The sequence below is a fragment of the Anomaloglossus baeobatrachus genome, chromosome 1 (genome assembly GCF_048569485.1).
Source record: "Anomaloglossus baeobatrachus isolate aAnoBae1 chromosome 1, aAnoBae1.hap1, whole genome shotgun sequence".
In the NCBI taxonomy this organism is placed as follows: Eukaryota; Metazoa; Chordata; class Amphibia; order Anura; family Aromobatidae; genus Anomaloglossus; species Anomaloglossus baeobatrachus.
Genome location: NC_134353.1, coordinates 82187012 through 82215004, shown reverse-complemented (window position 1 = coordinate 82215004; position 27993 = coordinate 82187012). Strand labels below are relative to the sequence as shown.

Here is a 27993-nt window from a genome sequence, read left to right as displayed (position 1 = left end):
AGTGTACAAAGATGTAAGGACAGCATGGAGGATCTAGGCCTGGCAGAACAGCTCCAGCGACAGTTACAATTCTTTGATGATAAAACACCCAGCAGAGTAAGTTGTACAAATTATTGACTAAAGCGGGCTTTACACGCTACGAGATCGCTACAGCGATCTCGTTGGGGTCACGGATTTTGTGACACACATCCGGCCGCTGTAGCGACCTCGTTGTGTGTGACTTCTAGGAGCAATTTTGGATCGTTGCAAAAATGTCCAAAATCGCTCCTCGTTGACATCAGGGTCCATTCTCAAATATTGCTGCTGTCGCGTGGGCGAAGTTGTTCCTCATTCCTGCGGCAGCACACACCGCTACGTGTGATGCTGCAGGAACGAGGAACCTCTCCTTACCTGCCACACGCCAGCACTGAGGAAGGAAGGAGGTGGGCGGACTGTAGGAAGATGGATCGTGTGCAAACTTAGATAGGTCCTCCTGGGTCTTCTGCACAGTTTTCCTGATTGTATCAAGCCATCAGGTTGCTGGTCTTCCTCTTCATCTTGTTCCTTATATCATTCCAATCATGATGTCCTTTTCCAGTGATTGATCTCTTTGTATGATGTAGCCAAAGTGGTCAAGTTGTAGCTTGGTGATCCTTGCTTCGAGTACATGTCTGGCTTGATTTGTTCCAAAATTGATTTGTGGGTTCTTCTTACAATCCTCAGTAGCTTGTTGAGTACCTTACGACCTAGGGGTGCATCCTCCAGCACTATATTGAATTTCTTTAGCTGTACTCTCCATCAAGTTTTCTTGGTATAGTACGGAAGTACTGTAGATTGCCAGACCTTTCTTCCTTGCAGTACTGTGCCGTAGATTCTTCTTTTGTCTTGTTTCTTTATCCAGGTTTCGCACCCATTTCTTAATGCAGAAACGACCAGACAATGTATGATAGTTTCCACAGTTAGTAGCATCTCCCTTCTTCGGAATAGGAATAAACACTGATGTTGTCCAGTCCTTGGGCCATTTACCAGTTGTTCAAATCTGTTGACACAGGCTTGTGATGACATCAACTGCTGCTTCAGAAGACTGTATTAGTTCTATACGAATATTGTCACATCCAGGTGCTTTGTTTTTTTGACAGAAGCTTTATTGCAGCAACGACTTCGTCTTTTAAGATGTTCAGTTCACCATCATTTCTAGTCTCAGTTTTTTCCCAGATCGATGTATTCTTTCCATCTTTCTTTGCTCTTTTCTGGCTTAGTTAATTTGCTCACACTAGCGTCTTGGGTTTAGATACAAACTACAAATATAAATTACAATGAAGCACTAACAATAACAAACCAGAAAAGAGCATAGAGAACCCTGCCCTCGCATCGTTAAGTCTACATGGTAATTGTTATTGAGACAGTAGGTTGCCGGGGTGGCAGCTTCGGTGGTGATGAGGTTACAGTGTAGTCATTGCAGGCTTTCTTGAAGAGATGGATTTTCAAGTTTTGTCAGAAGGTTTCGAATGTGGGAGACAATCGGGCATGTTGGGGCACAGAATTCCAGAGGACAGGGGATATTCGAGAGCAGTCTTGGAGGTGATTAGGTGAGGAGCATGCAATAGTGGAGGAGGGAAGGAGGTCTTGTAAAGAAAGGAGATTACAGGTGCAAATATATCAGGAGATTAGTTTGGAGGTATATGTAGGAGACAGATTATGGACAGCTCTGTATGTAAATAGGGCAGTTAAGTGAAATAATGGAAAGAGGATGAGCTTGGTTTTGTCCACATTGAGCATTAGGAAGTGTGATAAGAAGGAGTGTATAGCTGACAGACAGTCTGGGATTCTGCACAGCAGAGAAATGTTGTCTGGGCAAGAAAGGTAAATCTGAGTGTCAATCAGTGTATAAGTGGTGCTGGAAGACATGGGACCTTATGAATTGTCCCAGGGCAAAGATATAGATAGAGAAGGGTAGGGCTGAATCAGGAGGTAGAATGGGATTGGGACCTGCTAAAGGTGTGGTTAGTGAGGCATGAGAAAATTCAGTAGAGGGTAGAGACTTTGGTACCAAAAGACTACAGAATCTGTAGTAAGAGAGAGAAGTGGACTGTGTTGAAGACAGGGGACAGATCTAGAAGGAGAAGTATAAAGAATTGTCTGTTAGCATTGCTGGTTAAGTCTTTAGCAATTTCGGTTAGGACAGTTTCAGTGGAGTGGTGAGAACCAAAGGTTGTAGGTTGTCGAAGAGCAAGTTAGATGAGGGGGGAAGGAAAATTCAATGTGGACATGCTTTTTGAGAAGTTTTGAAGTGAACAAGGGTAACGTTAAGGCCAGATGTAGAGATTGGGTCCAGGGATTGTTTCTTCAAGATTGCTGTGAGTGTTATATATTTAAAATCAGAAGGGAAGACAACAGAGGTTAATGATAGGTTAAAAAAAATGGGTTAGGGCTGGGATTAAGCAGAATGGTAAGGGAGGAAGGTTACGGAGAAGGGCATTGGTCTGTTATATGAAGGGGTTATGGTGGTTGAACAGTAAGGGCGTGTCTCATTTTCTAGATCGTATTTTTTGAATGTGCTGCAAAGTCTTCTGCTGAAATGAGAGAGGTTGGAGATTACAACTGAGGATGGAGGATGGGGTTAAAAGTGTTGAATAACTATTTGAGCTTGTGGGATAAAGAAGATATGAGGGTTATGAAGTAGTACTGTTTAGCAGACATCAGGGCAGGCTTCAATGGGAGGGTTGCTTGTTTGAATGTGAAGTCTTCCACTGAGTTTGTTTTCTTCCAGTGCAGCTCCGCAAACATGAACACGTGCAGAAGCTTTTGTTGAGCTTGGGGTGCCAGGGTTGTCTAATGATTTGTTGCCCTTTGCAACTAAGGACAACTAAGTCAATAGCTGAGGCCAGTGTGGCATTGTAAAAAATGGTGGCTGGTCTGTGTCATGAAGTTAAGTGGACAGCAACAGAAGAGAGACAAAAAGTGTGTAAATGTTGAGGTGTGTGAGGTTGTTACAGGGATGTGCTATCTGCTGGACTTAGGGGGCAGGTGAAGAGGGCCGGGATGAAAAAGTGAGTATATGATGGTCAGATAAGGGGACAGGTGAGTGTTACACGTCGTGGCTCTCTTGTTGCAAAGAATGAGGTGGTCCCCCATTCCTTGTCTGCCGCGGGCCCTCCTGCTCAGCAGCGTCGAGGGTCTGGGAGACTGCGCAGTCTGCAGGAGTTGCCTTCTCAGAGACACAGCATAAGGGTGACACCTAGTGGTTCTCCTCTTGCAAGGAATGGAGTGGTCTCCCATCCCTTGCCTGCCACGAGCTCTCCTGCTCAGCATCACAGAGGCTCTGGGAGGTTGCACAGTGTGCAAAGGATAGATGCTCAGGGAAGCAGCAAGACTTCCCATGTCTCTGCACATTGTGAAACCGGGGATCCCGCCTTTATGACCCAGAGGCAGGAGGATGAGCATGTGCTCCACGTGACATCTTCTGATTCGCTCACTGATATCACACGGCCCCATGACGAGGCTGGTGATGTGCTGAATCCTGACTGGCTGGGCCAGGACGTCACGAACCCTGATTGGGTCACGCCCGTCTCGCGCCCGCCCTTGGGTGGAGCTACACCTCCTTAAAAGCTCCCCCTGCCATCATGGCGGTGTGCGACCGTCCTTCTATGTTTGGATGTCTGGCAGCGTGCTGCCACGCCACTGCTTAGGCATTATTGTCTTTTGTGGGCTTTGCCCTTGCTGCTCAGGCAGCACCTAGCTTGCAGGTCTTGCCCCTGCCTTGCTGCTCCGGCAGTATCCCGTTTAGCAGGCTGTGTTCCTGTCCCAGGTGAGCTCCTCGAGTCTCTGTCGGACTCACTTGGTTTCTGAAGCACACGTGCGTGGGCACCTCTGTGCTACCCCCGTGTCATATTCCTGTGACTCCCGCTGGCACACGTGTGTATGCACCTCTGTGCGTCCCCGTGCAACAGGTACACCGTACGAGAAGCCCCGAGCCATACAACCCTCACGGGTTAGGACGGACCGGTGTACATAGATCGTCTGTGACGTTCCAGACGATCACTAGCAGCAACCCGCTCACTCTTTCCTGACCATAGCAGCGGTCCCTTACACCGCACAGTGGACCTTGACCGGCGGAAGCTGTCCATTTCCCATCTTGGCACGCTTCCCCGGGTCCCCCTCGTAACATTACGGTCGCGCCAAAGGTCTGGCTATGGCGGAAGAGCAGCAGCAGTTGCTGCGTTATGTGCAGCAGTTGGAGTCACGATTGGCAGCAGTGGAGCGGTCTTCCCCCGATAAGGCTGCTCCAGCAACAGTCGCCACCCAGGCGGCTACTCAGGCTGTGGAATTGTGCGGAAGGTCGCCTCGCCTTGCGCTCCCAGAGCGCTTCAGCGGGGACAGCTCTGAGTGCCGTGGTTTCATAAACCAGGTTACCACCTACTTGGAGTTGTCCGCGACTGATTACACTACTGAGAAGGCGAAGGTAGCCTTCGTCCAGTCCCTGCTCACAGGGAAAGCGCTAAAGTGGTCCACGCCGTTGTGGGAGCGCGGAGATCGGGTGGTGAATCACCTTCCAGTTTATCTTGAGGCCATGAGAAAGGTGTTCCTCGGGCCTCAAGTCACCCACGACTCCGCGCTGCGGCTCCTACGCCTTCGGCAAAGGTCCACTTCAGTCGGGGACTTTGCTGTACAATTCAGGACACTCGCCGCAGAGCTGGATTGGCCAGATAAAGTCCTGGTCCCTGTGTTCTGGGAGGGTCTGGCAGGGTTCGTCAAAGACGCGCTGGCCACGTGTGACGTGCCGACCACCTTAGAGTCCTTGATTCGGCTTGCCTCTCGCATAGACATCTGCCACGCGGAGCGGAGGCTCGAGGTCTCTTCGGCACCCACGTCTTCCTGGTCTACAGAGCCTCTGACTCCCCTTCCCCACCAGACCGGTCTCCCAGCCAGCTCTATTGACGATTTTGTGGAGCCAATGGAAATCTCCACAGTGGTCTTCTCTACCACAGGTTCTCGGCCGTCGGTCAATTGCTTTACCTGTGGGCAGAGGGGACATGTAGACACCCGATGTTCGAAATCATCGGAAGAAACACAGTGTCTTGTTCCACCTCCAGTCAGCGTGAGGAGGGTCACTTCCGTTTCCCTAGACCAGGTGCCACCTGGTAAGACCCTCATTTCCCCTGACCCACGGAATTATGTGCTGTCATGGGATTGTGCCTCCAAAGGCAGGGGTCACTTCAGGGTCGACGGGACCAGAGACCCTGCGGTCAGGCATTATTGGGGGCCGGAGGTAGCCCAGGATGTACAGAAGAATATGCGAGTCTGTACGTCGTATGCATATAATAAACCGTTCAGGCAGAGACCTGCGGGTCTTCTTCACTCTGCGCCATCTTTCGCACCTGGGGACCTAGTGTGGCTGTCTTCTAAACATATCTACCTTCCGGTACAGACAGCCGAGTTCGCTCCTAGGTACCTGGATCCGTTTACAGTAATAGAGCGGGTAACCCCGGCGGTATATCGACTCCAGCTCCCTCCATGCTGGGCTATTTCTAATACTTTTCATGTATCTCTTCTGAAACCCGTACGACCTAAAACCTCGGGGTCTCTGCTGTCCCAGGTTGGCTTCTCGTCCGACGACACTGAAGTAGCGAAGCTAGTAAGAACAAAAATTGTACAGGGCAAGAGGTACTTCCTCGTGGAGTGGGTCGGTCGTGGCCCAGAGCATAGGTCCTGGGAATTGGAGGAGCATGTCCACGCCCCAGGTTTGGTGGCGGCCTTCAGGCGCAGGCCCTAGACGGGGGGGGTAATGTTACACGTCGTGGCTCTCTTGTTGCAAGGAATGAGGTGGTCCCCCATTCCTTGTCTGCCGCGGGCCCTCCTGCTCAGCAGCATCGAGGGTCTGGGAGACTGCGCAGTCTGCAGGAGTTGCCTTCTCAGAGACACAGCAGAAGGGTGACACCTAGTGGTTCTCCTCTTGCAAGGAATGGAGCGGTCTCCCATCCCTTGCCTGCCACGATCTCTCCTGCTCAGCATCACGGAGGCTCTGGGAGGTTGCGCAGTGTGCAAAGGATAGATGCTCAGGGAAGCAGCAAGACTTCCCATGTCTCTGCACATTGTGAAACCGGGGATCCCGCCTTTATGACCCAGAGGCAGGAGGATGAGCATGTGCTCCACGTGACGTCTTCTGATTCGCTCACTGATATCACACGGCCCCATGACGAGGCTGGTGATGTGCTGAATCCTGACTGGCTGGGCCAGGACGTCACGAACCCTGATTGGGTCACGCCCGTCTCGCGCCCGCCCTTGGGTGGAGCTACACCTCCTTAAAAGCTCCCCCTGCCATCATGGCGGTGCGCGACTGTCCTTCTATGTTTGGATGTCTGGCAGCGTGCTGCCACGCCACTGCTTAGGCATTATTGTCTTTTGTGGGCTTTGCCCTTGCTGCTCAGGCAGCACCTAGTTTGCAGGTCTTGCCCCTGCCTTGCTGCTCCGGCAGTATCCCGTTTAGCAGGCTGTGTTCCTGTCCCAGGTGAGCTCCTCGAGTCTCTGTCGGACTCACTTGGTTTCTGAAGCACACGTGCGTGGGCACCTCTGTGCTACCCCCGTGCCATATTCCTGTGACTCCCGCTGGCACACGTGTGTAGGCACCTCTGTGCGTCCCCGTGCAACAGGTACACCGTACGAGAAGCCCCGAGCCATACAACCCTCACGGGTTAGGGCGGACCGGTGTACATAGATCGTCTGTGACGTTCCAGACGATCACTAGCAGCAACCCGCTCAGTCTTTCCTGACCATAGCAGCGGTCTCTTACACCGCACAGTGGACCTTGACCGGCGGAAGCTGTCCATTTCCCATCTTGGCACGCTTCCCCGGGTCCCCCTCGTAACAGGTGAGGTTGTGTGGTTAGATACGGAGCAGAGTTGGATGATGATAATGCTAGTGTGTGGATATGGATGACCATTGTGTGAAACTAAAGGCTGAAGCAAGTAACAAGAGTTTGGAGGTTGCCGACTGGTAAGTGTTGATGGGGATGTTGAAGTCACCCATGGTTATGGGTGGGTGGGAATGTCAGAAGAGCAAAAGAGAAGATGCCAGGTGGTGAAGTGGTCGATAAAGGTGGTGGCAGAGCCTGGTGGGTCGGTATATACAGTAACAGCCACTTGGATGTTGGAGGAAGAATGGGTATGGATAGAGTGCACTTCAAAGAAAGGGAGAACAAGGGAGGATAGAGGTGGGATTTGGTTGAAGGTGCAATTATTAGAAAGAATAAGGCCAACTTATCCAACATACTTTTTTGCCAGAGAGACGAATGTGGGTGAAGTGAAGACCACCAAAAGACAGCACAGCAGAGAAGGCTGTGTGAGTGGGTGTCAGCCATGTCTCTGGGAGGCCCAGAAAGGACAGATTGCAAAAAATGAACAGGTCAAGAATAACATGGAGCTTACTGCAGATAGAATGAGTGTTACTTAGTGCTCCAGAGAGAGAAAGCAATGGAGAGGGGGTCAAGTAAATTCGTTTTAGGCTGGAAAGGTAGAGGTAGGTTCTGGTAGCTGAAGAGTGATAGGATAGAGAAATTTGCTGTGGAGGTCCAGAGATCAGTGAGGAGGAACACAGAGAGGGAGAGGAGGTGGGGGAAGGAGAGCACATGGTTTTGTTTGGGGTTTTAAAAAGAAGGATTTGAGCTTTACTAGCTAAAGTCTGAATTTCATCGACACTCGGATCAACATCAGCCATGTCTCTGCGATTTTGCATGCCAAGTCCTGTTGGAAAATTAAATTTCCATTTCCAAAAAGCTTGTCGGCAGAGGGAAGCATGAAGTGCTCTAAAATTTTCTGGTAGATGGCTACATGGACTTTGGTCTTGATAAAACACAGTGAACCTACACCAGCAGATGACATGGCTCCCCAAACCATCACTGATTGTGGAAACTTCACACTAGACCTCAAGCAGCTTGGATTGTGGCCTCTCCACTCTTCCTCCAGACTCAGGGACCACAATTTCCAAATGAAATGAAAAATTTACTTTCATCTGAAAACAACACCTTGGACCACTGAGCAACAGCCCAGTTCTTTTTCTCCTTGGCCCAGGTAAGATGCTTCTGGTGTTGTCTATTGCTCATGAGTGGCTTGACACAAGGAATGCAGCAGTTGTTGCACATGTTCTGGATATGTCTGTGTGTGGTGCCTCTTGAAGCACCAGACTCCTGCAGCGTCCACTCCTTGTGAATCTCCCCCAAATTTTTGAATGGCCTTTTCTTAACAATCCTATCAAAGCTGCGGTTATGCACCTTTTTCTACCACAATTTTTCCTTCCATTCAACTGTCCATTAATATGCTTGGATACAGCACTCTGTGAACAGCCAGCTTCTTTAGCAATGACCTTTTGTGGCTTACACTCTTTGTGGAGTGTGTCAATGACTGCCCTCTGAACATCTGTCAAGTCAGCAGTCTTCCCCATGATTGTGTAGCCTACTGACCCAGACTAAAGCCCGCTTTACACGCTGCAATGTATCTTACAATGTGTCAGCGGGGTCACGTCGTAAGTGACGCACATCCGGCATTGTAAGTTACATAGCAGTGTGTGACAGGTACGTGCAATTGCGATTGAACGAAAATCCGTTCATCGCATGTACGTCATTCATTCCTCATGAATTGAACATGAGGTTGTTCAATGTTCCCGAGGCAGCACACATTGCAGTAGTGTGTGACACCCCTGGAACATTGAACAGATCTACCTGCCTCTCGCGGCTCCAGCTGGCTATGCAGAAGGAAAGAGGTGGGCGGGATGTTTACGTCCCACTCATCTCCGCCCCTCCGCTTCTATTGGCCGGCTACCGCGTGACGTCGCTGTGACGCCGAACGTCCCTCCCACTCCAGGAAGTGGACGTTCGCCGCCCACATCGAGGTCATATGGACGGGTAAGTACGTGTGACGGGGGTTAAACGTTTGTGCGGCACGTTCAACAAATTGAACATGCCACACATACGATGGGGGTGTTGCAAATCTCATACGATATCGTATGCGAAATTGCAACGTGTAAAGCAGGCTTTAGGGACAATTTTAAACACTTAGGAAGTCTTTGCAGGTGTTTTGTTGTAATTATTCTTATTTTCTGAGATAATGACTTTTGAGTTTTCATTGGTGTAAGCTATAATCATCAACATTAACAGAAATTAACACTTGAAATTGATCACTCTGTGTGTAATAACTCTATATAATATGTGTTTCCTTTTTGTATTGAATTACAAAAATAAATTAACTTTGATGATATTGTAATTTATTGAGATGTATTTGTATGTGAAAACCTAGGAGGAACATAATAGTATGAATATTTTTGCATAGCTTTTTGTATGTATGAAACTGAAAGATTGGACCCACAGTACACAGGGATATTATGGGCCCAATTACATAATTGTAGAACCTGCAATCTAATCCTATTGTCTGAGTCTCTAAACAGGAAAGTGTGATTCCCCTATGGTAACCAGGTGTCACAAAAACAAGATAACAACAAGGTAACAGCTCGGCCCTACATGACTGTGGCGGTCATCACACACACTCACTAGCACATCAGGACATATACACTCACAACCAGGGTGGGAGACCCCCCCCTTAGAGCCAGGTGACAGGGCTGGGCACTGTCAGCTAACAGGCAGCCAACTGGGAAGGGAGGGACCAGACCTGGGGGAGGAGAGAGTGACCTGGGAAGTGTGGATAGACAGCAGAAGGAGTGAGGAAGGGAAAGAGGAAGGAGTTGAGGAGAGAAATGTGTGGTAGTAAAAGACAGGTGTCAAGACAGACTAAGGAATCTTGAGACACAATGAAAGTAGCAAAGAATCCGCCAAGACCTGAGTAGAAAGATCAGCCACTCAGAGGAGAAAAGTAGTTGGAGAGCGAGAAAGCAAGCTCCAAGGACAGAGGGATCCTGTGGGGAAGACATCCAGGGCTCACAGTACTTTGCACGCACGGGGTGCAGATCCCAGAACAGACCAGGACTTCAAGCCATCTGTTAACTCTGCCAGGCGGGTGGGTTTCCAGGACTCATCTGCCACCACTAATGTCTGAGGCATCAGCAGCAAAGAGGGGATTGGGAGAAATTCCCTTAAATAGTCCAAGCTGCCGGCGGCAAGACCCAGACACCAGAAAGACCTCCAAGTGCTCCGCGCCAATGAGGACTGTCAAATACACCAGAGTGCATCGGTGGGAGAGTGGCACCAGGTTGGCTGGCACAGCCATAAAGGACACGGGCGCATCTGGCATCCAGCATGGCCCCAGGGCGCAAATCCATTAAGTAAAGACAACCAAACTGCACTCCCTGTCTGGACTGACTTATTGCTGCGTGCCTCCACGTTAATCCTTCTCTTACCCTTGGGGAAAAGCCCTGCTCATGGAGGGCTACACCATCCACGCTGCCCCCATCCATCATCCCCAGTGGGAACCCGCAGCGGTGGCCCTTCCATCCCTGGCCGAAAACTGCGAATAGCATAGTCGAACTTTTTATTATTTTATTTTTCTTTTCTTTTCATTTAAAACTGATCGACAGTGCCCCCGGATTCAGAACCCCTCGAGCCACGGACCGGCTGCCCCGGGGCGCGACAAAAGTATTATCAATTAGTCATTTTAAAATAAAATATCATATTAGTTGATTTACCAAGAATGTCAAAATTCTCATTTGATTTGCTCCACAAAAATGCCTTGTACCACATTTATCCTGTGTTTTAGGGGGGCTTTGCACACTACGACATCGCAGGTGCGATGTTGGTGGGGTCAAATTGAAAATGACGCACTTCCGGCATCGCATGCGACATCGTAGTGTGTAAAGGTTCGATGATACGATTAACGAGCGCAAAAGCGTCGTAATCGGATCATCGGTGCAGCGTCGGCGTAATCCATAATTACGCTGACGCGATGGTCCGATGTTGTTCCTCGCTACTGCGGCAGCACACATCGCTGTGTGTGAAGTCGCAGGAGCGAGGAACATCTCCTACCGGCGTCACCGCGGCTTCCGTAGGATATGCGGAAGGAAGGAGGTGGGCGGGATATTTACATCCCGCTCATCTCCGCCCCTCCGCTCCTATTGGCCGCCTGTCCTGTGACGTCGCTGTGACACCGCACGACCCGCCCCCTTAATAAGGAGGCGGGTCGCCGGCCAGAGCGACGGTCGCAGGACAGGTGAGTCCATGTGAAGCTGCCGTAGCGATAATGTTCGCTACGGCAGCTATCACAAGGATATCGTACCTGCGACGGGGGCGGGGACTATCGCGTGCGGCATCGCAGCATCGGCTTGCAATGTCGCAACGTGCAAAGCCCGCCTTAGACACTTCGTCCAACTCACTCGACAAGGGAGCTGTGTTTTGTAGGAAAAGGGTCATAAAGTTATGGGAAAGGGTGGTGTGTGTTGAGATGCTAAATTTTGGTGCACATTTCTGGCCATATTTTAGTTTGTTTAAACTTATGTTATGCAGTCGAAAATGTGACAGATTTACCCTCCAGTATTGTCCACTGTTTACACTGTCTAAATATCAGCCAGTGTTAGTAAAATGCCCCATTTTTTTTAAGCTTGCGTAAAATGAAAATGAAAGTTTGTTTTCTTTAAGACAGGTAAAAATAAGATCTTAAATTAAGCAGAAATGCTGGGATGGATAAAAATGTTCATATTTGCATTATTATTTAATATTTCAGCAGAAAACAGAAACAAGACACATGCGATATCCCAGTGTACAAAGATGTAAGGACAGCGTGGAGGAGCTAGGCCTGGCGGAACAGCTCCAGCGACAGTTACAATGCTTTGAGGATAAAACTCCCACCATGGTACGTTTGATAAATTATTGATTAGGTTTCTAAACCTGTATGCATATATTACTATGAATATGAATATATTTGTATTATAAATATATAAATATATTTATATTTTGCGTGCATCAGTTGCATTAGCAGGATGTTGTTTGATGAGGTAGATTGTATCGACAACATACAAGGCTGTTTCACTGTGGCTGTCGCGGGCGGGGAGGACGCCACTGCGCTGCGCTCGCTAACGCTCGGGTCCGGCACTGCTGCGACGGCTGCTCCGTGGCTCGAGCGGTGGGCCGGATCCGGGGACTCGAGCGGCGCTCCTCGCCCGTGAGTGAAAGGGGTGGTTGGTTTATGGGATTTAGTCCGTGACGCCACCCACGGGTCGTGGTGAAGATGGGCACCACCGCTGCTGGTGACAGGGATCCCGGGGGCGATGGTAGGGAGCAGCTGGGATGTTGTTTTCCCCCTCCGTGGGTAGGGGTCGGTGGTCCCGGGGCCCGGTGATGTGACGGGGAGGCAGGGTTGGTGAGGTGCAGGGTTGCAGGGACAGCGCGGCGCGGTGCCGGATGGCACGGATGTACTCACTCAGCAAGAAAGGTACAAAGTCCTCGGTAAACCAAACGGCTGGATGGACGGGTCCTGCAGCCGGCTGCAGTGTCTCTCCCCGGACAGGTGATGGCGGCTGTCTTTCCCTGCACCTTGATGTTCCCTTTCTGACTACTATGGATTCCCAACGGTAGTCCGCTCCCCGGTGTATAGGTACCGGAGGAGCCCGTTTGCCCGCAGACGCTGGCCCTCGGGTCTCTAGCCTTAGGCGGTAGCTGTATACCCTCACGGTGTGGGCAGTTGCCTTCAATCGGGACTTTGGCTGTTGTGAAACCCCTGGGGTTCCAGTCACATTCGGATCTGACTATTGACGGCGGCTCCAAGCCTGGTCTGGGTCCGATGGCCCTGCCTGTGTGTGCTGGCTTCACTTCGCTCCCTGGTCGGTAGCGGCGGGCCGTCACCCGTCCCCGGTCCTACGGTTCCGCGTTGCTCCACCACTCCTGCAGACGGCCACCACCTTCTGCCAACCTTGCTGTCAGTGCCTGGGCCACAAACCCAAGTGTTTTACTCCTCTCACTCCAAACTCCTAAACTGTTCTGTCACTTTTCCTGCCTCCAGGCCTGTGAACTCCTCAGTGGGTGGAGCCAACCGCTTGACTCCGCCCCACCTGGTGTGGACATCAGACACTGGAGGGAGGCAACAAGGATTTTTGTTTGGCTGGTGTCCCTGTCTAATGGGGGGTGGGGTGTTTGTATGTTATCTGTAACGACCTGGCTAGGCCAGGGCGCCACATGGCTCCTCCAAGATGCCAAGATGCCACAATACTGTGCCAAAGAAAGGCCTGGCAATCTACTTCCTTACTATGCCAACAAAACTTGATGAAGAGTAGAGCTAAAGGAAATGAATATAATGCTGCTGGATGCACACCTAGGTTGGAAGGTGCTCAACAAGCTACTGGGGTTTTCAAGAAGAACAAAAAAATCCATTTTGGAACAAATTAAGCCATACACATCACTCAAAGCAAGGATCACCAAGCTACGACTTGCTTATTTTGGACACATCATACGAAGAGAGTAATCACTGGAGAACGACATCATGGTCGGAAGAATAGAAAGAAAGCAATCACTGGGAAAGGACATCATGGTCGGAAGAATAGACAGAGAGCAATCACTGGAGAAGGACATCATGGTCGGAAGAATAGAAAGAGAGCAATCACTGGGAAAGGACATCATGGTCGGAAGAATAGACAGAGAGCAATCACTGGAGAAGGACATCATGGTCAGAAGAATAGAAGGAACAAGGCAAAGAGGAAGACCAGCAAACTGATGGCTTGATAATATCAGGGTAATGGTGGAGAAGACCCTGGTGGACCTATCCTCCAACAGATTGTTCATCCATGGAGTCACCATGGCTTAAGATAGCATTGAAGGACATTAAAAAAAATAATGCATGTATGAGTATGAATATACATACTGTATGTTTCACATTTTCAACTGCACTTTTCAATTTTTTTATTAAGTTGAAATAGGGTATGCAGATGCATACTCTGAAGGTGGGCCAAATTAACACTACTTTGCCTTCAATAGGTAAATTAATCCTGAATAAAATATTTAACACATAGACATCAGAAGATATCTTTTCTGCATATAAGCTAAAATTCAAAGATTATAATCATAGACTTAAGGCTACTTTACACGCTATCGCTAGTGTGGGTACCCGCCCCCATCTGTTGTGCGACACGGGCAAATCGCTGCCCGTGCCGCACAACATCGCGCAGACCCGTCACACATACTTACCTGCCCGGCGACGTCGCTGTGACCGGCGAACCGCCTCCTTTCTGCTAAACCAACTGATTTTGGCAGGACCTGCCAACCATCTAAAGTGCATGAGGGCCTCTCATTGCTGGTGAAGAGCAGAATTAAGAATGTTAAATTACAGTGCTCATTCATTCTGGTCCTGTAGAAGATAAGCCACCAAGAGAAAAGTCTTTCATTGGCCTACTTGACTCTACACATTGACAAGACATAAAGCCCGTCTTAACCGAGCGTGAATGTGTATTAAAGATCGTTGACTTTTATTGACATATGAAGACCACCTAGAAATATACATTTAGTACACTGCACCAATCTGCCATACTTAGTATAGCGCCCATTGTTCATTTGATTTCCTTGTGAAAATGTCCATTTATTGTGACCATTAACAATAGATACAGTGGGGAAAATAAGTATTTGATACGCTGCTGATTTTATAAGCTTTCCCACCTACAAATAATGGTGAGATCTGTAGTTTTTATCGCTGGTGCACTTCAACTATGACAGACAGAATCCCCCCAAAAAAATTTCAGAAAATCACATTGTATGATTTTTAAATAATTAATTTGCATTTTATTGTATTAAATAAGTACTTGATACAATAGAGAAACAGAACCTAATATTCCAGAAATCTTTGTCTACAATTACAGCGGTTAGATATTTGCTGTAGTTCTTGCCCAGGTTTGCACACACTGCAGCAGGGATTTTGGCCCCACTCCTCCATACACATCTTCTCCTCCAGATCTTTCAGGTTTTGGGGCGGTCTCTGGGCAACTTTGATTTTCTGCTCCCTCCAAAGATTTCTATTGGGTTCAGGTCTTGACACTGGTTAGGCCACTCCAGGACCTTGAAATGCTTCTTACAGAACTACTGCTTAGTTGCCCTGGCTGAATGTTTCAAGTCTTTGTTATGCTGGAAGACCCCGCCATAACCCATTTCCAATGCTCTTACTGAGGGAACGAGGTTGTTGGCTAAAACCTCACGATACATAGTGTCATCCATCCTCCCTTCAATACGGTGCAGTCATCCTGTCCCCTTTGCTGAAGAGCACCCAAAATGTATGCTGTCTCTACCCCCATAAAAATGACAGAACTCTCCATTTATTGTAGGTGGGAAAAACAGCAGTGTATCAAATACTTATTTTCCCCACTGTACATGACATTGACCTTCTGACAAGGAATTAAAAGAACACCAGAGGGTGCTAGAACAAGTGTGTAACAGCAATATGTTCCCTAAATTGTTGGGTTATTTATAGGTTTTTAGAGGTAATGACACAATCGCGTTCTAAGAAAGAGATATACCAGGAGATAATATATTCATGCATTATAATATATATATATATATATATATATATATATATATACATTAACATATTAGCAGCTCTTTTCAAAGGAACCTGTCACTGCAGAAATATTCATGGTGCCCAAAGCAATTGCAGTCCGGTATGTTTTAACAAAGTTTGAATAGCCGGCCAGGGACTATACGGAAAGACTGGTCTTCCTTATTGTTGCCTCTAAATGCCATCTCCCTGCATTGCTCCAATTAACTGTAAAGTCTCCCAATTCGTTTACGTAGGGAGAGAGTTAAGCCCCTATCACATTTAACGACTTTCCAGGGATCCCGACAACGATAAACCTGATAAGGATCGCTGGTAAGTCGCTACGTGTTCACTGGTGAGATGTCAAACAGTCAGATCTTCCCAACGATGCAGGAACAATACAACGACCGTAGCGACCTGTATAACGGTGTTGGTGGTACATGTCTGAGCTCTGAGTCATCAACGAGGTCGTTGGTAAGGCGTCAAACACACCGATGCATCCTGCCCAGTAGGACTTCGACGATCAAAAATTTGTCCAGGCCATTCCGACACAACCAGTGATCTCACAGCAGGGGCCTGGTCGCTGCTATGTGTCAAACGTAACGAGATCGCTATCGAGGTCGTTGTTGCGTCACAGAATCTGTGACTCAGCAGTGATCTCGCTATGTGTGAAGGTACCTTTACTTAATAAGTAGGGCAGTGCAAAGAGAAGCTGGAAGAGGGCAGCAATGGGCAAATCAGGTTTCTGCCTATAATCCCCAGCCGGCTTTTTAAGCTATATTTTCCCTGAGATTTCATGCTGCACGTGGTTCAGGCAGCACCAATCTAATGACAGGTTCCCTTTTAGTTGTCACTTTCTCCTGAACAGATAACACATCTAATCTATGAAATAATATTAGAAATAGATGATATTACATCTTAATAATAATTTTAAAAAAATTAAAAGGTCTCGATATTAAATATATAGTTTTCTTTCTTTTTTTTTTACAGTTGCCACCACAGAACAGATGGTACCTAAATGAATATGATCGCTGTAAAGCAGAATGTGTTCTATATCAAGAGAACAAAGTATGTGCACATTATTGTACATAGTATATAACATGATAAATTAGTCTATGATGGAAACTCAGGTATCATAAAGAGTAGACATTATGGTATACTGCATACGACTATTTTATAATATCAAAATTGGTCAAATCCAAATCACCCAAGAAACTGAAATTAAACAGTATGAACTGATTACAAGACACTTTATAATTAATTTATTCAATACATTTTAACATATAGACTTAAAAGTACCATCACACATAACGAGATCGCTAGCGAGATCGCTGTTGAGTCACGGTTTCTGTGACGCAGTAGCGATCCCGTTAGCGATCTTGTTATGTGTGACATCTACCAGCGATCAGGCCCCTGCTGTGAGATCTCTAGTCGTTGCCGAATGGTCCAGGCCATTTTCTTCAAAGGCGATGTCCTGCTGGGCAGGACACATCGCTGTGTTTGACATTGTGTGACAGGGTCACAGTGACTGCTGAGATCGTTATACAGGTCGCTACTGCGACCTGTATCATTCCTGCATCGTTGGTAAGGTCTTACTTGCGATCCCTATCAGGTTGCATCGTTTTCGGGATCGCTGGTAAGTCGTGTGTGACTGGGCCCTTAGGGCAGTCACCTAGGACCATAGAAAAGTTGTTGTTTTTTTTCTTGGTCCAAAAAAACTTTTGTCTTTTAGTTGTGTCTGGTCTCTCACTTATCGTCTTTGACTTAAATGAGCCTGGGCTGCAATACCAGACGGACCAGAATATCAAGTTTTATGTCTTTGTAACGCACAAGCAACTTGATAAATTAACATCTTGTCACTTTTGACTAACTTATTGGGATGTCAGTATGTCACAAAGACATAGTTTGGCTTCTTTACATTTCTTTGTAAATTGTCTACAACCACCATTTTTCTTCCACAATGGTATCGTGAATATCTGCCACAGCAAACAAGGGGATGGAGAAGGTGATTGATGGCCACTTGTTCCATTTTTTTAAAAAAAAGAAATTGTGTTTTTATTGAAATCATTCACAAAAAACAACAATAACAATACATTATTGAATATTGGCATTATCCTTACCAATATGATAAAAATAACCTCAAATGTTGAAGTGAATAACTTTGGAGTAATACAAGAAAATTAACCCTTTCACCCTGGGCGTTTTTTCCGGGTTTTTTTCCTCTCTTTCTTTTGAGAGCCGTAACTTTTTTTTTTCCCATCAGTCTTACCATATGAGGGCTTGTTTTTTGCGGGACGAGTTGTACTTCAAAATGAAACCATAAGTTTTCCCATATAGTGTACTGGAAAACAGCAAACAGCAAAAAAATGTTTTGGGGATATTTTATTCACCATGTTCACTATATGGTGAAACCGATGTGTCGCTGAGATGCCTGAGGTTGGTGCAAGTTTGTAGACACCAAACATGTATAGGGTTACTTGTGTCTAAGGGGTTAAAAAAATTCACAAGTTTGTCTAAAAAAAAGTGGTACACGTTTTGCGCCATTTTCCGAAACCTGGAGAGTTCTCATTTTTCTGGATCTATGGTTCAGTGATGGCTAATATTTTGCGTCTCATCTGACATTTTTAATGTTACCATTTTGCGCAGATGCTACATTTTGATCGCCTGTTATTGCATTTTGTGCAAAATTTGCGATGATCAAACAACGTAATTTTGGCGTTTGGATTTTGCAATCACACTGTTTACTGATAAGATTAATTGATTTTATATTTTGATAGATCAGGCATTTCTGAATGCGGTGATACCAAATATGTGTATACTTTTTATTTTTTTAACCCTTTAATTTTCAATGGGGTGAATGGGGGTGATTTGAACTTTTAGGTTTTTTTATTTTTTAAAACTTTTTTTAACTTTTTTTTTATTTTACTAGTTCCCCCTAGGGGACTATAACAATCAGCTGTCTGATCGCTCTTCCATATCTCCAGATCACAGCTACACAACTGAGATCTGAAGAAAAGGAGCTTTCCTATTACACACCGCAGTCTGCTGGCTGTAAGAGGAAGTAACTCATAATAGCTACAGGCGTCATCACATAACCCTGTGCTACCATGGCAACCACAGGAAGTCAAGTAATCACGTCACGTGACTTCCGATGGGAGCGGGTAAATTGCCGTTATGGCTGTTCGCATATACAGTACATCTTGCTGCCAGATTTTGGCAGCGAAATGTAAGGGGTTAATAATCACGGTTGGAACGCGATTCCACTTGCGACTACCAGGCACACGTCAGCTGTTGAAATCAGCTAATGTGTGTGCGGATCGCCGCTGACTGCCCACGGCAGGCCGCGGGGATTAACCTTACACGATCCATGATGTACCCAGTATATCATGTGTCATGAAGAGGTTAAAAAATTCAAGAAAAAAAAATGATTTCCTTTGATCTTCTTAGCAGTAGGGTAGCTCGTTGATAGGTTTTAACAGTTTGAGCAAGTTGAGCTGACCACATCTTGGAATAGTTCCTGCAGAGCCAAGCAAAATATAGTTGTTTTTCTTTAATTTCTCCTCTCCATTGCGAAGCTATTGGCTTGTTATAATATTGGCTTGGTCATAATTCATGTTAAAGAGGTTGGCCACTATTTTAGCATTGATCGTCTTTCCTTAGGATAGGTCATCAATGACTTATTGGCCAGAATCTGACAACTGGCATTCCCGCCGATCAGCTATTCTCGGTCCCGGCGGCAGGATCAGGCAGAAGGAAATGCTCAGGTCCAGAGCTGCTCCATCTTCTGATAGTGTCTATAGCCAGGTACTGCCCAGCCATCTTCTATTAATTGGAATGTGCGGTGGATGTGCAGTACATGGCGACGGCCGCAATCAGTTGACTGGCAGCTCCGGAACTGAACATTTCGGGCAGCCTGCTGCCACTACTGGCACCAAGAGCAGCTGATCAGCGGAGGCCTATAAGACATTGATGGCCTATCCTATGGATAGGCCATCAACATTAAAATAAAGGAACACCTCTTCAAGTCCAAAGGAGCGTTAGGAGAGATTTTTCTTTAAGTGTGTACTTCTTCCTCTGCATGACATTGACTAATCATAAGAAGGTAGCAACATATAAGAGAAAAAAGAACATAGGGATCCTTCTAGTGGTCACCCCGGTTAAACACCCACATGTCACGCCAGCTCCAGTGAGGGTGGTCATTCCAAAATGGATGGCAGTGGTGTAATAATTTTTATTTAAGAACTTAAATAGATCAAATCTATATAATTCTAGCAATCAAAATACTGACAAATACACCAATGGCAGAACCCAATGCTTACATTATTTTAATACAGTGCAAACTGTTTTTTTCCCTCTCCTTCTCTTGTTTACTTTACCTTTAATTCTGCACAACAAGTATGAAGGTGACAGCCTGTAGGCACAAAACCAAGGATATACTTGTTGCACAATGTGAGGTGAGAGGAGTGCAATCTATGGGCAAGAACAAAGAGCAGTGGATCAAAGCCCTCCTGCTGAAGAACTTCGACTAAAGGCCACTTTACACGCTGCGATATCAGTACCAATATCGCTAGCGTGGGTACCCACCCCCATCGGTTGTGCGACACGGGCAAATCGCTGCCCGTGGCGCACAACATCGCCCAGACCCGTCACACTACTTACCTGCCTAGCGACATCGCTGTGACCGGCGATCCGCTTCCTTTCTAGGGGGGGCGGTCCGTGCGGTGTCACAGCGATGTCACTAAGCAGCCGCCCAATAGAAACGGAGGGGCGGAGATGAGCGGGACGTAACATCCCGCCCACCACCTTCATTCCTCATTGTGGGCGGGACGCAGGTAAAGAGAGGTTCCTCGTTCCTGCGGTGTCACACGGAGCAATGTGTGCTGCCGCAGGAATGACGAACTACATCATTACTACAGCAGCAACGATATTCGAGAATGGACCCTCATGTCACCGATGAGCAATTTTGACCATTTTTACGACGATTAAAAATTGCTCATAGGTGTCACACACAAAGACATCGCTAAAGCAACCGGATGTGCGTCACAAATTCCGTGACCCCAACGAGATCGCTTTAGCGATGTCGTAGCGTGTAAAGCGGCCTTAAGAGTGAGCTGTATGTCAGGAAGAATAACTTCTGCCTGTGGAAGTTGGTTCAGGGGTTTAATTAGTGTTGCCTGTGTATTACACCAGTTCAACTATCCATACGGCTATGGACATTTTTGTACAGTGCATTAAAATTCCTTGACCCTGTGAATCTGGACACCCAGTTAAATCTTATAGTACAATAACAAAAAAAAGTGTCGTGGAAAACTGAGGAAGAAAAGGGTATCATCTGCAACCCACTAAACACTCTTGCCTGAGAACAGAGGGATCAGATCAGCAGGCCACATTTACAGCATTTCCCTGTTTTTTTTAAAAAAATGATGGGAAATTAGACACTTTCTTACATGGATTTGTAAAAACCTGCAGGCCATGCCAGCTGTCCTTCAGCCAATGGACACAGCCCTAGACCAATGGACTAGGATTTTTTTGGTGTTCGTGTCTGTCTTTTCACTTACAGATTAGTAATGGGGAGGTCTCATAGACACCTCCCATTACTAATCTAGGGCTTAGTGGCAGCTGTTAGCTGTTAACCCCTTATTATCCTGATTGCCACCGCACCAGGGCAATCAGGAAGAGCAGTGTAAAGTTCCAGGATTCGGTAAGAAGGGGGAAGCTCTGCTACAACCATGTAATACGTTGGTGCTCAGAAAAAATGTATAACATAATACTAATATTTCTGGCACGCATAGGAAAAAAATTCAATATGGTATTGAAGAATATTTTATTATCATATTCTGCAAAAGGAGTCAACCAAAATGCCAACGTTTTGGCTCACATTAGAACCTTTTTCAAGGAATATATATCAAGAGGTAGATAAGCACAAAAATAGATGCTTGGCAGAATATGAGCTTAGGATAGCAAATACCAGAGGATGGGATGAGGCAGGGGTAAGTCATAGGAGACTAGGGTGAATAGGTAATGGTGCCTGGAAGGACAGCAGGCTGGGTGCAAATGGACTGTGTCCGGTGTGCTGGCTGTCTGGTAGTAGCCGGTGTGCTGGCTGTCTGTCCCTGCTACCAGACAGCCAGCACACCTGACACAGTTCCTTTTGCACCCAGCCTGCTGTCCTTCCAGGCACCATTACCTATTCACCCTGGTGCCAGCTGTACTGGCCTATGTTTAGCAAAACAGGACCAAACTATGATACTATCATCTTTGTGGATGGTACAAGGTTTGTATGGTATAATGCAGTGTTTTTCTTTCTTCAAACATAACTCTTCTCATTTAAACCAAAAAGCTCTATTTTGGTCTCATGCATCCATAAAACATTATTCCAAAACCTTCTTGCTTGTTCATAGGATCTTAAGAAAACTGCAGATGAGCAATAATCTACTTTTTAGAGAGCAGTAGCTTTCTCTTAGCAATCATGCCATGCATCACTGTTGTTCAGTATTCCCCTTATGGTGGATTTATGAATATTAACATAAGCTAAGATGATAGAGGCCTTTAGTTGCTTAGAGTTAACCTTGAGTTCATTTTTGTTCTCACAGCTTACTCTTGGTTTGATATTTGTTGGTTGGCTTCCCCTGGGTAGGGTATATTATGGCCTTTAATTTCCTCCATTTGTACACAATTTGTTTAACTGTGGACTGGTTGAGTCCAAGCTCAATTATAACAGCTTACAGCTGCCATTAAGCCCTTGATTAGTAATGGGAGGCGTTTTTGAGACGCCCCCATATTACTAATTTGTATGTAAAAAGAAATAAACACAAATACTGAAAAAATCATTTATTTGAAATAAAATACAAAAAACACCCTCAATTAACTCCCAAATCACCCAAGACCAATGTTATCCACACTAGGTCCCATGAGGATTCCAGCTCTACTATATCTGAAGGGACAGCATGGGAGCACAGAGCATGACCACCCGCTGTGACCTTTAGGCAGAGAATGAGTCACAGTGATAATAGTGACGTTATTCATGTTATTTGTGGTAACAAGTGGAGGACTGTGGGAAACGCCAGCTGTGACCATGAATAACCTGAGTGACGTTAACACTCATCACTGCAGATAAGTCAGTCTTTGCAAGATGCTCACAGCGGGCGGTCATGTTCAATGCCTGTTTGCTGTCACTTCATTGTAAAAATGTATACAGAGATCACAAATAATTATTTATTTGAGGTGGGTGGTCTGTGGCAACAAAGAAGGAGAGGAGACTGAAGGTGAGAGAGCGTGAATCTCGAATGTTGACAGAGACAGGGAGTGTGACTAGCATTGAAACAAAAGACTGATTCTCAAACGGAGTCCCCCAGAGTTTAGGAGCAGGAAGACATGACTTTAGTGGCCAGGTCCCTTTACTGTCAAGTTACTCAGTTAATCTTAACTGGAGTGTGAATGTAGTTGATGACCCAAGCGGTTTTCCTACAGATGTCTAGTAGTGCAAAGCTTTACTCCAGTCATGATGGGACCCTTAAGGAGATTGGACGTTCAACTGCGGGCAGGATATTTGAAACATAATGTAAATTAGGGCTGTGATGTGCAGGGACTTTCAGGGCCAGGAACATCTGAAGCAGCCCAGTTGAAACTTAGACTATGTCTGTGTGCCGCCCCTGCAGCGGTCGAACCGCTCAGATCCGTGGGTGGTGATTACTCGTGGCTCGAGGGTCTCCAGACCCGGGGGCCACACCCAAATGAAGAAGGGGGTATTTACAGTGGAGGTATATATAGTTTGTGACACCACCCGTGGTGTACGGTAATTGGGAGGATCACCGCCGCCGTTGGGAGTACCCAGGGTGATGGAGTGGGGCAGCTAGGTGACGTGACCCTCCACGGGTAGGGGATTACCCCGGGACTCTCGATAGTACCTTGGGAATGCAGGGGTTCGCAGGTTCGCCGGTTGCAGGGGTTAATCAGGTACTCACTCAGAAGAATGCAGACACTGACAACGTAGTAAACCAAGTCTCTGACTGCCGCTGTCTCCTGAGGGGAGCTTGTCCGGGTCCCTTCCCCTATAGCACTATGTAGCACTACCTGGTGGTCCATGACCTACCTCCTGGCACAAAATTTAGAGTGTCCTTTGTGGCCCGTCAGCTTGGAGCTTTCCGGGCCCCGCTCCCCACTATGGCTAAGTGAAGGAGCCTGCTCTCAGGGGCTCACGCTTGGGATTTCAGTAGGCCGCTTGTTTGGAAAGCCCTATCCCCCTCGTTGTGCTAGTGCCCCCGATCTCTGAGCTTCGTGTGAACAGGCCATAGAGGTCCTGTCCTCCGCAGGTTAATTGCCGGGTTGCCTGAAGCTTCTCCCCAACCTAGGGTCCATGTACCTCGTTGTGCCTTCGGTCCCAGACCGGTGATTAGCCTCAGGCTGCTGACCGTCCTCCAAGACAGGTCCCAGGCACCTAGCCTCAATTCCCTGCCACCGGGAGTCCGACACCTCTAGGTCCAGACCACCGTCTATGACCTAGTCTGTTTCTCCCCTGGGACCTACAACTCCCAGCTTCCTCAGAGCTCCTCACAGCTCAAGGGCTACTACTGCTCTGACTTGACACCTCCCACCTCCCTGCCTGACCCCTAGGTGGGCGGACCTATTCCTGCTTATGCAGCTCACTGGTGTGCCTGACAGGTGTGGTACAAGGTGTATCTAGGATTTGTGAATGCTGGTGGAGGCAGTACTGCAGGTTAGGTTCCCAGAACCATGGGGGGTTGAGCCCTGCACGGGGAGAGAAAGATTGTGCAGAACCCTGTGATGAGCTGAGTAATTCAGGGCGTCACATCTGAACATGCCTTGCAAAACTGTAATGCTGGAAGATTGGTGCCCATTATTTGGAATGTGAAGTTCTTGCACAGAATGAACAATTGAGTAAAGTGTCTTGGCCAGCCAACGTCGGTGACAATATGTGGCTTACAAGTACACACCTGTCATGGCAGAGTTGAGAGGCTAAGCTAGTCGTGTAAGACAACACACAGGAAGGGGGAAGAAATGGCTTATAGCTAGGGAAAGGTGGAAGGTGGTTATCCCTGACAACAACCTAAAGCTCACCCTCACTGCCCTCATTAGCTCTATTCAGGTTCCGCACCTGTAACCAAGCAGGAAGACCTGGGGTCCTAGGTAAGGATGGATGGTATGAGCTCTTCGTCAACACCACTAACACTAAAGAAAGACACAAGGGAAGAATACAGGGGAAACACAACTGAAATCACCAGAGCCCTGGTAGATAACAAAACACAACACTTAAGTGAGCTGCAGCAACCACAGGAGTCTGAAGCCATAGAAGACAACTTCTCTACAGCTCAATCAGGAACAAACTATAAACCACACCCAAATATCCCCAGAGTGAGGTTTATAAAGGGAGTCAGAGGCTGGCAACATAGAGGAAAAACTGACAGTCTCCCAGGGTCCTAGAGTCGGCTGCTGCAGAAACAGGGAACTATCAGATAACAACACATCTCTGGGATTTTCTGCCACTCACTTCCACTAGATTTTCGGCCGGCCATGAGACCTTCTTAATAGGCCGTGATACATCCGTGACAACACCCAACCAAGACCAGTCATTTCTTATGACGTGTCAGGGTGTCCAGAGTAAATCTCTCACCCATGACTACTGTTCCACTACACCCTACAGTATGTTCAGACCATCGATATAGGGGGATATTTATGTTTCTTTTCTATATATTATATGTACAATCTGACAATCTAATGTGTACTAGGTAACTAGTGACAGAAATATTGTTTTGTTATTGCAGGATGGGGCATTCCTGGTGCGAGACAACAGTCACAGAAATACTAACGAGCCCCATATTTTATCGGTCTATCATAATAAAAAAGTGTATCACATCAAGATACGTTACCTAGAAGACACACAGCTATATGCTCTGGGCACAGGGCGCAGAGGAAACTATGTAAGCAATTTATCTCAGGGGTCTAAATTCAGGTTTATCATGCTTTTCCTACAAGGCCTGTGTCATAGTGCCCCAATGCACATTTATGTAACAGAGCCACCTACCTACGCCCTGATTGCTATTTTCTAGGTAATTGTATAGTTAATATATTGTTTATTAAAGGGATTCTGTCAGATTTTTGCTACTTAATCTGTAAACAGCAAATTGAAGAGTTGATTCTACTCATGTGTTACTTACTAGGCTGCTTATTGTAGTCTTTACAAAATCATTACTTTATCAACAGGATATTATTACTTGAGGACTAGTAATACTGCTGCCAGGCAGTCCGCCATATTTTTGAGCTTTGTATAATTTCACCCCCTGTACTGATTGGCTGCTTTCTGCCTATGCACAGTGTATACAGAAAGCTGCCAATAAGTGGTGTGGGTGGGGTTATACAGAGTTCAGCATTCAGAGAATGGGTAGATCTGCAGCAGATAAAACAATGATGATATCAAAACTGCAGCAGGTAGCCTAGTGATTGGTGCAATGTCGAAATCAGGGTCTCTGCCCATAGATCATGTTGCTATCAAATGGGGATAGCAAAAATCTGGTGACACATTCCTTTTAAGAAGACATAAATGCTTGGCCAAGTCTGATGGACTTACGTAGGGGAATCAACAGAGACAAGGTTATGTTCACAACTGCTCCCTCCACCCCCAAAAAAATTTAAATTAAACCCAATAAATTTAATATTTTATTTTTTAATTAAATCATATAGTTATACTGTTACTACATTTTCCCACTTTTTAAAGGAATAAATTGTTCTTTTGTCTATTAGATCTTGACATTTATTAACCCCACAGCCTCTCAAAAGCTGTGATAACATTTCATAATATGATAATCTAGGAAGAAAAATCGGACGTGATAACGAAGAAATAAACCAATGTCTGAATTGTTTCACTATTAGTGTCTGGGCAAAATTAAAGTTTTATTGGTGCCTTGGTATATTACAAAATAAGAAACAAAGCGATACCCACCTACTGTTACTTACCTGGGTTCAGCGCATGATCTGTTTACATCGGAAAGAAGACGTCACCGATCCAGCAGCAGGACTGCTACGAACTGTGATTGACTGCCACTGTGAAGTGACTTCAGGAGGGCAACATCGCTTACATCACCAATGATGTTCTCCTGAAGTCATCTGATTACATCAGCCAATCATGCGCCACATCAGTTCTGCATTTTGAACAGTAAGGCTCCCTTCCAGTTGAAGGCGGGTGCCTCTCTCGCCAAGGAGAGGTATGTAGAACTGACTTCGGGAGGGTGCACATTTACTTACTGCTTCATGCCGGTTTCCACCACCCTTACTGCTGGTCTTCAACATAGTAAGACACGTGACACCAGAGTTCATTTGGCCAACCAGTTTTTGTTTACTTTTATTCTTTACCCCGCCTTCCTTCTTCCTTCTGTGGGGTACTACTCTTCGTGTTGTCCCCCGCTATCTTGGACTGTGTCTTCAATACTTCGGGGTCTGTGCCTTCTTCCTCCTAATACCGCACACCTTCAACCGCTTCTGGGCTTCGACTCTCTGACCGGATGACTCTCTATGCGCGCTGGCGTGAGCCGTAGGCTTCAGACCTCCGGAGGTTACCATGGGGGTCCCTTACTGGCCCTCACACCGAGACCACGTCTTCTCAGTTGAACTTCTTCCACTGACCAATAACTGCCTCTGGAGCTCCCCTTTCCAACCACCCACCCTGCTATTTGTCACTCCTCCCCCCTTACTACTTTAGCCCTATTTTATCTAATAAGTCTTCCAAACTCACTCTACCGCCGTCTAACTTGACTGCTGGACACAAGCTTTGGTAACCTGTCGCACAATCCTTGCTCTGCTACATCCTAAGGGTATTCTCTTCTAAAACACTTAAATATACACACATGCACTTATAATATACGACAGTAAATAGTAAATACATTAAATACATAAAACGTAGTACATTTACATCATGGGGCATTGCTCATCTATTATACAGTGATAACACAGATCATTAGGCGGCTCTCACTAAATCCAGGTAAGTGCTCGCTGGTGAGTATCACATTGTTTTGTAATATAGCAAGCCATCAAAAAAAAAGATTTTTTTTCCGGACAACCTTTTTAAATTCCTAATTAAGCAATTGTTTTTTTGTTTCAGAAATTTAACTCCGTGGAGAACATTATCGAATTCCATAAAAGTTTTCCTCTATTGCTCCTTGATGGAAGATCCAAAAGTCATTTTGAAGGACACGAATGTTTTCTGACCCGTCCACCAATCATGAGTAGCAGAAAGTCATCACAATCTCTTTAATTTGCGTATTGCATGCGATTTGACATGTAAAATTCAGAGGATGGACTATTTCTATGTATATTTTTCCAGTCTCTTAACCCCTAGTTGATGCGAAAGATATTCTTTACATCATCCCCATGGAGCTGCCTCACACTATGGCCATTGAGTTGAAGCCTGGCGCATGCGCATAGAACAATTGATTCCACAGCCCTGAACAGGACCATGTGAAATGTCCATCATAGTCCTGGCTGTGCTCATATCTGATTCATCTACTTGTTTTCACTAAAGAATTTATAAAAATAATGATAAAGATTGTTTGTACTTTAT

The 27993-nt window shown here is 46.4% G+C and overlaps 1 protein-coding gene across 1 annotated transcript; it reads left to right on the top strand.

Moving 5' to 3' along the window:
* Positions 1-27909, top strand: CLNK (cytokine dependent hematopoietic cell linker). Its single transcript, XM_075333469.1, has 5 exons — positions 1-96; positions 11637-11765; positions 16413-16490; positions 25205-25360; positions 27535-27909. Exons 1-5 carry the CDS (start codon positions 25-27, stop codon positions 27685-27687), a joined length of 588 nt encoding a protein of 195 aa, XP_075189584.1. The 5' UTR covers positions 1-24; the 3' UTR covers positions 27688-27909.
* The last annotated feature ends 84 nt before the right edge of the window (positions 27910-27993 follow it).